The sequence below is a fragment of the Petromyzon marinus genome, chromosome 80 (genome assembly GCF_048934315.1).
Source record: "Petromyzon marinus isolate PM22_M1 ecotype Great Lakes invasive population chromosome 80, UKy_Petmar_22M1.pri1.0, whole genome shotgun sequence".
Taxonomy (NCBI): Eukaryota; Metazoa; Chordata; class Hyperoartia; order Petromyzontiformes; family Petromyzontidae; genus Petromyzon; species Petromyzon marinus.
Window position 1 is genome coordinate 5,643,941 of NC_133746.1, and position 12,873 is coordinate 5,656,813.

The following is a 12,873-nucleotide window of genomic DNA, read 5'->3' on the forward strand; positions in this document are numbered from 1 at the left end:
ACTAGTAGGAAACGTAGTGGACTGGAAGCCCAACCGGGATTAATTCACAGGAGGCAGGGGATTCATTGTGTATGTCTGTGGATATCTGTCCACGTGTATCCGGACACCCGGATATATAACAAATGCGCTCCTATTGGGCATTACTGGTAGGAAACGTAGTGGACTGGAAGCGCAACCGGGATTAATTCACTGGAGGCAGGGGATTAATTGTGTATGTCTGTGGATGTCTGTCCACGTGTATCCGGACACCCGGATAAAATGGGAGGGGTAGGGCTGGGTGGAGAGGGGAGGGTGGGGAGGGGCTGGGTGGGGAGGGGAGGGTGGGGAGGGGCTGTGGAGGGTGGGGAGGGTGGGGAGGGGCTGGGTGGGGAGGGTGGGGAGGGGCTGGGTGGGGGGTGGGGAGGGTGGGAGGGGTGGGGGGTGGGAGGGGTGGGGCTGGGTGGGGAGGGCTGGTCACCCCGTGGTGCCCTTTTAAAACTCAACGTTTAACCTACTCACGCCAGCTTGTGCCCGCCCTCATAGTCGGGCATATTTGCGGAATATACTACGCCGCCATTGACCCTGGCCATTGACCGAGCAACCCAACGTTCCTACCAGCTCCCTCCGCAGGAATGTGTTAATTATTTCGATGGGAATGGTGGGTGTATAACACGTACTTATAGCTGGGAGACGGGAGTCATAATAATAATGATTGTCAGTTTAACAGGTAGGAGGCTTTCACAAACCAATATTATCCATAATAGATGCTTTTTTTGGGTTATATCGTGTAAGACCGAAACAGGAGAAGGATTTCTCCACAACTCTGGCTGTTGCCTAATGAGACTGAGTTGTAATTATCAGCGAAACGTAACACGGGTACTGGAATTGTAAATTTAGTTGTGGGTTTACTCTCCAACACACGTTTTGTTTACGTGACAAACCTTACTGATTGGCTGTCGGGTGGTGGCGGCGGGTTTAACAACACATGTACACTTACACAATCTATCCCAACAAAACTTCTTACTGTGAATAATAATAACAATAATTTCGATTAACAAAATGTGCATTTCGAAACGCTGGGCATTGGGAAGCACGTTTTTTACGTCAAAAAAGTGATTTCTTTTATTTTATTCTTGCATTCGTAGCAATATGTTCATGAGCTGACTGCCAATGTTGAAGTCTGATAGCCACCACAAAAGGAGCCTCAGGTCAGATATTTTGCGCAGTTTTGCCATTCCTCTAGTACAGGAGCGCAGACTACGGTGGCTTATGGTATGATCCATAGGTTGGCTTGCATGACAAACAATCACATTTCTGTGGCTTATCTTGAACGCATCTCCGTGGGTTCAGAAATGCAGCTTGAAAGCTTGCTGAAACAAACTAATTTGTTGCAGTGTATTAAGGCCGACAAAACACCAGTATTTTCAGGACATCCTTGGATTCACAAGGTGATCCCAAACGTTTCTGTAAGAGCCTGAAGGAAGGCTCTTGAAGGTAAAAGGCCTTCCTGATCAAGCTGCGTAACTCTGGCATAGATCTGCCAGTCCAGTGGTATGCTTTTCGATCCACCAATTGACCAATCACACCCCACCACGAAACATGAATTTATAATCCTACATATTTCAGACATTGAAGTATTAACCTCTATATATCACCTCTTTATATGACAAAACAACTTCCTCTGGTGATGGTGCCGATGGCCCTTCCCAACTTTGCACTTCATTGGTGTGGCAAACCCTCATTGCAAAAACGCCCGAGGCCAGGGAGTTGGAAACAAAAATAACAAGAGGCATTTTGGTAAACTGGACTATAATGGTAAACTGGACTGCCATGGTAAACTGTACTTCCATGGTAAACTATTGTTTTGATGCCTTGCACCAAGATTACATTTCGTGGCAAAATATCGGCAGAAATGTATGTACCCTATGCAATTCGAATTTTTTGGTTAATTGTGTAGTGACATAAAATCGGTCAAGTAGCAGCATAGCGCTGGCTGCTGACAGGGAAGGGGATCTGCAGCTTACAGCAGCCCTGACTGACAGCAGGCCACGTGATAGACCAGAGAGGAATCTAGGGGAAAGGTTATGGGAGGGGCACATCGAGAACCTGCTTGTAGGTTCCAGAAGGGGGCGTGGCCGGAGCCGGAGCCAGGCCATGCTGACAGTATAAGAGGGGCCCCGGGAAGGATGCCCCTTTAGATCTTTGTGGATAAAGGATGTAATGAACTGCTTTCGGGGGGGCGGTTGGCATTTTTTTAAGTCCCCCGACTTGATTGAAGAGGCCCAACGTCACGGTTCAGGCTCTAGTGAAGGAGACCATCATGGTTCCTCCAGGCGCTCAGATGTTGGTGCCCTTGCGGCTGCAGAAACAGCTTGATCACGCAGACACCATTGGTGGGGTCCTTAACCCCTTTGAACAGAGTGATTCGGGGTCTCGCGTTGCACGTTGGTGGGGACCCAAAAATAGTAAGGGGGGACCAGGATCCCTTTCTGCAAGTGTTGAACGTCGGGCTGGGCACCGCGGTGGTCCAGGCAGTTATGGTCTTGGCCCACGTGACGGCTGCGTGTTGTGAGGAGGCCAGCAATATAGCCGCAGAGGTCGTTGCCATGGTGGAGCAGGGAGGCAAGTCAGATGAGGCTTGGGGAGCAGCGGGGCGAGTTGCGTGCATTGCTCCAGGAATTTGCTGATATTTTTAGTCAGGGGAAATATGATATTGGCTGCACATCACTATTGCAGCACCATATTTATTGATACGTCTAACACCGCTCCTATACATCAAAATTCATATAGGTTAAGTCCCAAGGAAAAGGACCATGTTCGCCAGGCGGTCGACGAAATGTTGGCCGCCGACATTATCACCCCTTCCATCAGTCCGTGGGAGGCTTCCATTGTCCTGGTTTAAAAGCGGGATGGGAGTTGGCATTTTTTTGTGGATTTTCGTAAGTTTAATTAAGTCTCCGTGGTGGACGCATACCCATTCCCACGGATGGATGACTCTTTGAACGCCCTGTCGGGTGCGCGGTTTTTCTCCACCCTCAACTTGCTGTCAGGGGTTTGGCAGTTGCCTTTTGATGAAGGTTCCAAACCTAAAACCGCATTCCGAACACCCCAGGGATTGTTCCAATTTAACTGTCTTCCGATGGGTCTTCACTCTGCTCCGGCCACATTTCAGCGACTTATGAAGCTGGTCTTAGTAAGCCTCTAATGGGACTCATGCCTCATTTACTTGGAAGACGTAATTGTGTTCGGACGCACGTTCCAGGAATACTTGCAGCAGTTGCAGTTGGTGTTTGTCAGGGTGCGGGCGGCCAACCTTAAATTCAAGTCGCAAAAGTGTAATTTTTTACAGACATCGGTTCGCTATTTGGGCCACATTGTCAGCGAGTCCAGGATAGCTATTGATCCTGACAAAACTGTGTGCATGTGCACATGGCCGACCCCCACATCGGTGGGCGAGGTCCACATATTTGTCGGGTTCGCGTCATGCTACCGCCGGTTCCGACCCAAGTTTTCAACGATCGCTAAACCGCTCCACGGGCCAGAGATTTCAATGGGAGGAGAAGGCCGCGTTTGTTGCGCTGCGTGACGGCCTCGCCAACGTACCTCCCCTTGGATACCCTGATTTCTCTCTGCTCTTTGTGTTGGATACAAATGCCAGCGACACCGGAATCAGCACCGTGCGCTGTCCCCCGCAGAGCAGCGTTATTGTGACGCACTGTGAATTGTTGGCCATTGTACATTTTGTACAGCAGTACAGGCCGTACCTTTACGAAAGGCAATTTATCATGCGGACGGATCATGTGGCCCTTCAATATGCTTTGCGGGTTGACCAGCCATCCGGCCAACTTCCCCGCTGGTTAGAAACTTTGCCGAACTACTCTATCATGGTCACCTACAGGACGGGTGCACGCCACTGCAACGCGGATGCGTTGTCGCGGTTACCGCCGAGGGACCGCTGTGCATGTTTGATGGGTGTTGGCCAATGTAAACCTGCAGCTACAGGATCGCCGTGCACTGTTCTAGCGTCGGTTGATGTTCCACCACCCGCGGCAACCGCTCCCTGTGACAACACAATTGGTCTCACGCACGCTGAATGGGGCTGCCTATAGGAAGAGGATGCGTTCTTATAAAATTACGGTGTCGCGTTGGAACGAGAGGTAGTAAAAAGGTACCAGCAGGAATGTCTCTCATAGCCCTTCGTGATGGGCTGTTAATGGGGTAGGATGAGAAATTGCAGCGTTACTGCATCATCGTGCCAACTGCTCTGCGGGGTAGAGTTACACGGGTTGTCCACATAAAGTTAATGCACCTTGGGGTTCAGAAAACGTTGTTTACCTTGAAGCGTGACTTCTTTTGACCCAGAATGTCGGAGGCATGCCCGGCCACCGTTGTAATCCATCATGGTGTCTCATATTAATGAGCTCATTGCCCTCGACATTCTTGGCCTGTTTCCCGCCACTCAAAGGGGAAACAAATTCCTTCTCGTCGGGGTGGAATATCTGTCCTGGTGGCCGGGGGCATGGCCTCTGCCAGATCAGTCGGCCGCGTCCATCACAGGCACATGGGTACGTTTTCGAGAAAGGGACCCTGGAACACCTCCTTACAGACCAGGGTTGAAATTTTTCATTAAAATTGTTAAAGGAGGTGTGCGACTCCCTGGGCACTAAAAAGATCCGGACATTGCTCTACTACCCCGAGACTGAGGGGATGGTAGAGCTCTTGCACAAGACTCTTACGTCCATGCTGTGCTAACAGGTTAATGAGACAGTCTAAATCTTGACTTAAATCTTTCGTGACTGCAGGAATTCATATTCTTGGGTATTTCGGTAAAGTCACATAGATAGGTTCAAATAAAATAACAAAAAATTACAAAAAACTATGACATTTAGATCGTAGAAAACTGTAGACGACCACTTGTGTTGCGATCGAAACATCTTAGTTTTTTGTTATTTTTGGTTATTTTCTTTGAACCTATCTACGTGACTTTACCGAATGACCCAAGAATATGAGACAGTCTAATTGGGATTTGCACGTTCCGGATGTTCTCGCCACGAATAGAATGGCCCCTCATGCCTCAATAGGGTTCTCCTCCTTTATCCTCATGTATGGGATGGGATGTGACCCCCCATGGAGGCTCAGTTAGGCATGGACCTGGGCAAAAAGGTCGCTGTGCCCATGCCCATGAAGCTTATGATCAGGCGGCTGATGTAAGTGCGGAGGGTATCTCGGGGAAATTCTGCCAAACGGCAGGCCGTCAATGAGAAGCTTGTAGGACTCCGTGAATCCGGAAACCCATGGACCCCTGGGGACAAGGCATGGTTACATTGCCCCAAGGTGCCCCTGGGCACATCACCTAAATTTCACCGGTCATGGCAAGGCCTGTTGAGGTGATTGAGGTCAGAAGGTCGCAGTGTGTGCGTATCCAGGTCGGTCGCAAGTGTTGGTTTGGTTGAAACCCTATTTTCCACCTTGTGATGCCACTTCATCCCCACCACCTGAGTGCCGGGTGTCTGATATGTCCGGCGAGCTAGGGCGAGCAGGCTCGGAGGGTGCGCCTCAGCAGGATTCCATTGTTTCGCCTGCAGGATCCCAGTGGCTGACACCCACAGACCCACCGACGGCACCTTCTACAGATGGACTAGGGGCGACAGAACTGCCGTAATCTTCTTCTTATCCCTCGTCTTCTTCTCGGGAGGGGGCCGCGCTCATTAGGCCATTTATTAATCATCCCGGGGGTCCCCAGGGAGTCCATTCTTGTCCCATCTGGGGGCCCAGCGATGAGAACGCGCTCCAAAAGTGTTAGATTTCGATAACCCACATCTCTTTATAATCCCTGGGGTATGCGTCTATTACCGTGGGTTCTCGCCGTAAATTGTTAATTCTCCCTGTTGGTTTTCTTAAGCCGAGACGGCTTAATTTTTGGTTTTTACGGGGGGGTAATGTAGTGACATATAATCAGTCACATAGCAGCATAGTGCTGGCTGCTGGCAGGGAAGGAGATCTGCAGCTTGCAGCAGCCCTGACTAACAGCAGGCCACATGATGGACCAGAGAGAGATCTAGGGGGTCATGGAAGGAGCAGATCGAGAACCCGCTAGTAGGTTCCATGGCCGGGGGCGGAGCCCGGCCACGCTGACAGTATAAGAGGGGCCCCAGGAGGGGACCTCGGGGCTGTGGATTGGAATGGGATCCTGTCGTGCTGCTGGAGTCCTCACCGTCATCCCCATCTTCACCATCTCGACGTCGCCAGTCAGGCAGTCTACCAGCTGTCCTGACTGGGAATCGTAGTTACCAAGTGTTAACTGTTAGGCTGTGTTAATAAACAGAATTTCCATTGTTTAAGCACCAGTTTTGCCTACAACTCTCAACGTGTTATACATTCCATTGCTGCATTCATCCTCCGTTTGGGTCACTTTGATGCTGTTGTCTTTCTAGGCTCATGCATCACAGACCCCCTTGCAAACTAATAAGGGGATTGGCTAAAACGCGACCTTGCGTGTAACAAATTAAAGTCTATTGATATCATTTGTCAGCAGAAAAATATAGCGTTTATAAACATTTGCAGGTGGAGGGGTGTGTTGCGATCGAAATGTCGTGAGTTTTTGGTTTTTATTACATTTGTATTTTTTCATAAAAAAATATAATTTATTTTATTATTTTATATCTACGTGAATTTACCAAAAGAACTAAAGAATACAGAAAAATATATCCGAATAAGTGTGAGCTACATAATCATTGAACACGTAATACATGCAACTTTCTCGTACCTCTGCGTGGTTTCTTGTTGTGTAAATTCAGATTTCGACTTTTTACAGACATAGTATCCGATGGCACCACATAGAAGACAACAAAGGAATGCCACCAAAGCTATACTTATATAGATGTAAGGTAACTGAGGCACCGATTCTGGAAACAGACAGACAAAAGCGAACGTTACGTTGGACAAACGCAGCTGATTCTCCACTGCAATTCAGAGCAAACCTAATCTATGAACAAAACCATTTTTATTTTTCCAGGTAAGGCCCACTGAACTGGATAGATTTTTTTTAACCGACCTGGCCACAAATGATAGCTCATTGAAGTGGCTTAACATGTGGACATTTGAATCTTATGGGGTTCCATAAGCCCCTGGCTCTCACATAAACATTATAATATAATGTAAACAAAAACTTTGCTCTTTTTCACCAATGGGTTTGAAGGATGGTGGCAAGTGTTGTCTTGTTAAACTATGCCTTTAAAACCGAAAACTACTTACCTGCAATACCTCTATTTAGTACACTATCGAAAGAAATAATTTACCTGCCTCTGTCAATCATCGTGTTTCTCAGTGTGGATTTGTGAACACACTTTGTAAACAGTACATAATATATTCAGCCTACGTGTTAAACAGTACATAATATAGTACACATTTTCAATGCGCTGTTCATATTGTAACAAGCGTTTATACCAATGTTACTCTACATACTGTAGGAGTGGGTCGCCACTCCTCTTATCCGCATTGGTACGAGCGGTATGTGGGGACTATGGCTTGATCACAAAAATAACGATCTGCACAGATGAAACACGGACGAGAGAAGTATTATCAAACAGGAGGAATTATCGGTGCAACGCATTTCATCTGTTAAATATCTGCAAGTAATAGGATTGTCATCGATTGATTCTGGCTGCAGACATTGGTAGGTCACAAGTAATAATGAAGATTAGAGAGCATTTTCACTGTATTATGCATACCGTTATGGCAAATAAAGGACTTAAGTCGTGTAGGCAATTCTAGATTGGAAGCTTTCGTGACTGCAAGGATCCATACTCTTTGGTTCTAATCGGTAAAGTCACAAAGTGTTGTATATGTGGTGTGTGAAAATTTGATGAAAATAATGAAAATTCAATGAAAATTTAAATGTGCATAATTAATCCGGAATTATGTTAATTTGGTAATTATGCATATAAATATGCTAATTCGAGAGGTAATCGTATTAATTATACGAATAGGTGTGGTTATGTCAATGATAGCCTTAATGAAAATCAGGCCCCGCCTCGTTGACGGGGTGGGGTTATCAATCGGAATAATGCAATCAATCATATGCAGTTATGCTAGTGTCAACTCGGCTTCGTTGTCCCCCCTCGTATTATCGATCAGTGTAATGCAATTATTCTCACTTTAACGTTTTTTGAGTGGATTAGTGTGTTTATATTTTAGGTCCCCAGGTTCATATCATTCTCGCTTTGACATTTACTGAGTATGGATTAGTGTGTTTATGTTTTAGGTCCCCAGGTTCATATCTCGTCGCAGAATCAGATCTTATGCAAAAATTTCACGAAAGATTCACACGACTACTTCTGCATTAATCAATTTATTTTCAAATTAAACCTTAATTATAATATAGTATGTGAACTCTCAATCTCGGAACTTCAACACGGTATCAATACAATATCATCAACGACTGTACTCAGCGTTAGCCCGTAGTGGCTGCGGGCTCTTTCCACTGCTGGAGTATCTGACGCTGCGCTCGCGGGCGGCAGGTCACGCTTTTCTTCTGCTGTGATGAGTTGAGATGAATCTTCTTCTGCTGAGTGAGTTGAGATGCACGCGCTCCCTCTGTTGAGGTGCCCAAGCGCTCTCAGCGCTGGTGACGTGAAGTGGCGCGCTGTTGCGTGCGCTGCCTCTCCTTGAAGATGCGCGAACGTGCCCGTGCTGGTTCGCTGACAGCAGATTTCCTCCACTGCTGTATGACTCAAGTCGCACGCCCTTTCTCTGTGGAGATGCTGAGGTTGTTGGCGGCTGGCCAAGCTTTTCCGCTGCTGGTTGAGCCACGTTGCACTCGCTCTCTCTGTGGAGATGCTGAGGTTGTTGGTGGCTGGCCAAGCTTTTTCGCTGCTGGTTGAGCCACGTTGCACGCGCTCTCTCTGTGGAGATGCTCGAGCGCTCTCAGCGCTGATTCGCTGACAGCAGTTTCTTTACTGCTGGATGACTGCTGCACATGCTTGCTTGGCGGTGCTGGTGGTCTTTTTCCGCTGCTGGATGGCTGGCACTTGATGTAGGAATAAAGTTTCGAGTGGTACTTTGTTCCCTGCCCTGGACTCACTTTCGTTGATACATCGCGACTCAGCGATCCTCGCTACTCAGCGAGGCTCGTGCTCCTTGGAGCCAGCTGTTAGCTGCGACTGCTCGTGTCTGTCGACTTCTTGCACGTTGATCCGTCTCGACTGCCTTGACTGACTTGACTTAGCCGTTATATTAAAAAATACTCTCCGCTCTGTGCAGTGAAAGGGGAGGGGGGGCGTGGTCTCTGTGTGTGTGCGTTCGTGTGTGTGTGTTTGTGTGCCATCTGCCACAACCCCGGGGGGGGGAGGAGGGGGCGACCCTCTTCGTAACAACAGCTTTCCTCACTAGGGTGTTAAATTCTTTCCTCGTGCTGTGGGGAGAGACAAAGACGGCCGGGAGGCTCTTCCTCTCTCTCTCTCAACCTTTGAGTTAACTTCCCCTCCCCTCTTGGTGACCCTGGAGGCTGTGTCCATCAACCGGTTTGTTTGTGAAATCGCCCCCTGGCCATCTGGTGATTCGCAGATAACCTCTCTGCCCTCTCTTGGAGATTATTATTCTATACATTTATGGCCTTTTTATGATTTCCATCTGTGTTTGTGTGTTTTTGGGTTTGTGTGTTTTTATTCATTATTTCGGGTCATTAAAAATATATATTTGCAAATATTATTATTGCTATTAATTTTGGAAAAAGTCGATATCCAACATGACCGTGGGAGTTATTATTTATTTAATTCACTGGCACTCCTAAGCCCCGGCTTGCTGTTGCTGTAGCTGGGTTGGGTTTTTCCCGGCTCTTTGCTTACATTTGCAGTTTTGCTGTGCTCTGTGTTTTTTTTTCTTTAATCTTATTTTAACTCTGCTTATTATTCGCTTATGGCTGGAGGTTAGAGAATTCATTTTGACTTAGAAAAATTCTGATTGTCATATGCTTCGGGTCAAGTTGTATAGAAATTATCAAAATATGGAAATAACATTTCATATTGAATTAATAGACGGGTTATGGTTCACTGACGTAGCTTGTGGCCTGGTTGCCAATTGGAGTGGGTGTGATGATTGACCATGTTATCCCACTTCTGTCGTTGAATCCTGAACTTTAACGTTAGTTTAATAGTACCACAGGTTAAATGGATGAGCTTTTTTTTTACTTAACTATGTCTAGGCTAACGCGAACTCTTGGTGACCCTAGGCTCCTTTGCGTTTACGCCAGTCTCCTGCAATTCGCTGTGCTCTGCTCTGTCTGCTCCCTCTGACCCTGGGAGTTTGTGAACTGTCATCAGTAGGTCATGGCAAATGGCTTTTCATGACCTCCACATGCCATGCTGAGGCCTGGGTTGGTGTTGTTTTTATTCATTATATATATTTTTTAAACAATAGAAATATGTATCTATATGTATCGGAAAATTACTTGTTAATATTAATATGGAAAAGTGGCCTATATACAACAGTAGGTAAAGAAAACAAAAAATCACGACGTTTCGGCCAAAACACGTGGCCTTCATCAGGTGAAGGGACCGGACTGTCCAGAGGACAGCGTTTGAGTAAACTTCCCTCCACCCCCCCCCCCCGTGCTGGTCCATCATGTACTTCATACGTGCATCATGTCCATTTTTATGCAAATTCCTTTGTCAAGGCACTTTTGTTTCCTCCCACACAGCTTAAAGGGCGCGACCTGGGCTTGGCTGTTTTCACTCGTGTAGGCAGTTTGAGCAGCTTTGGATAAGACTTATGACCCTGTCCATATGCGAGCATGGAGTGCATTCACTTGTTCAGTTTTTCTGCGCATTCGTCCTCACTGCTGCACTTGGACGACATGACAACAGAATGATCCTCGCCAGGTGGGTCATGGCGTTTATGTGCGTGGTGGGATGGAGTGGCCAAAAACACATTTATTAATAACGATTTGGACTTTCAGTTTATTCGAGACCCCGGGGTCCACATGAAAGGACGCTACTTCGTTGGCCAGGTCGCGTCCGAGAAAAATCTATGCAGCTCAGTGTGCCTTTCCGGGTAAAATAAACAAAAATAGTTTGGTTTATAGGTGAGCTTAAAAGGCAGCGACTCTGAGCAAATTAAACAGTGAGCTTTTAGCGAGCAAAATAAAACATGACCAGACTTGACAGTATCTTCTGATCGTTTCATCCTCAACAAAACATGTCATGGAAAAAACCGGAGGACCCGGATCAAAATTCATGCCACCACCACGAGAAGAGAAAACGTGGACTCCAAATATATAACAGGCATCGTCAGGGCCCGGTACAGAACCCAATACCTCCTGAATTCCAGGCGAGGGAGATAACATCTACGTGGTGCCCCACACTCACCGCGTCCCTCGTCAGTGGCGGCCACCACCTCCAGGATGAGTGATGTCTGACCCTCATTGAAGGAGGGCAGCAGCAGCACTTGGCACAGGTAGATTCCCGAGTCGGAGGGCTGCACGTCACGTATAGTGATGGAGGCGTTGCACAAGTCGGTGGTGCCGAGCCAGTGAGCTCGCTCCAAGAAGGTGACCTCTCCCTTGCTGTTCTTCGAGAAGACCTGCAACGTCCAGAGAAAAAGTAAAGGGTGAATTGATAAATCGTCATCACACTGACAACCAAATACAGATTCCTCTTGTATAGCCTTAACAGACTGTTGGGGGCAAATGCTGTTAGCGAGCAGCACCTATGAAGGCTGACACGGCACATGAGAGGGTGGGTGGCCAGCACTACGCCTGGCCGCCTTTGTCTCCTGAGTGGCGATGTTTTAAACATTGCACCAAGTACTCATTTGAGGCTGAGTCGATCTAGCGCAGGCCCAGGACTGGTTCAGATGATCGTCACTGGTGTTCGCCATGAGTGGGAATCGGCCTTGGGTCGCCGAGTTCGGGCTGATGGTAAGGCCCCACCTCTTTGTAGCACGCTACTCTTCTAGCAGCAGCGCCTCCAACCCCTCTGTGCGAGCAGCAATCGCCAGATCATCAGCATACATAACATGGTTAACCAATAGGGAACCATCCCACGACCGCGCCCACGGAACGATCGGACAGAGAGAGAACACGTGGTCTCCAAATATACAACAGGCATCGTCAGGGTCCGGGATCTAACCCAAGTACTCCTGCATACCAGACGAGGGAAATAACATCTCGCCACCATGGCACTCAGACTCAGAAGCGCTAGGAGTAGGAACCACACTATGGGCGGGAAGGCAGCAGCAGTTACGCAATGAACCGGGGCTACCAACAATTGCCCCAAGCTTAGCCGGCCCTCTGCATATGCAGGTGTTGTGTTGGAGGAAATCTGAGCAGCCAGAGAAAACCCTCGCGTGCCTGCGAGGGGGAAACACTCTATCCCATCGTACAGATGGAACACAGGTGGAGTCCACACGCATTAAACTGCTGTTGTACCACATTCTCCTGACAGAGCCAGGGGCACGGCTCCTCTTCGACGCCCACCCATGGTTAGAAGGGAGTGAGGTGGAACATATCGAGATTACCGGTAGTCCACACACTTTGCCGGACCACCTTCTCCTGGCAGTGCCAGGGTACGGCTCCTCATTGATGCCTTAAATGTGTACCTGGCACAGTGTGTGATATATATCAGCACTGGGGATACAAAGGCAACTACTGTACGTGGTATTTTTCGGTAAAGTCATGTTGAAGAGAAACAACAAAATAATAAAATATATATAAAACAATAAAAAATTCTCACGACGTTTCGACCATAACTCAAACGGTCATCTTCAGGTGTGTTGGTTCGCATAAATTTATCTTAAATAAACGGAAGTGAAAATCTTAAATTTATGCGAACCAACACACCTGAAGATGACCGTTTGAGTTATGGTCGAAACGTCGTGAGAATTTTTTTTATTGTTTTA

At 47.5% G+C, this 12,873-nt stretch overlaps 1 protein-coding gene across 2 annotated transcripts in view; it reads right to left on the reverse strand.

The window, feature by feature from the left end:
* LOC116958581 (sodium channel regulatory subunit beta-2-like) overlaps positions 1 to 12,873 on the reverse strand; it is a 41,126-nt gene that overhangs the window by 3,423 nt on the left and 24,830 nt on the right. The window contains exons 4-5 of one of the 2 annotated variants that reach the window (XM_032981297.2): positions 11,343 to 11,556; positions 6,746 to 6,884 (exon numbers count right to left, since the gene is read on the reverse strand). In XM_032981297.2, the coding sequence (XP_032837188.1) occupies positions 6,746 to 6,884; positions 11,343 to 11,556 (353 nt within the window). The remainder of the gene's footprint in view (positions 1 to 6,745; positions 6,885 to 11,342; positions 11,557 to 12,873) is intronic. The other variant, XM_032981298.2, reaches the window with a different exon arrangement.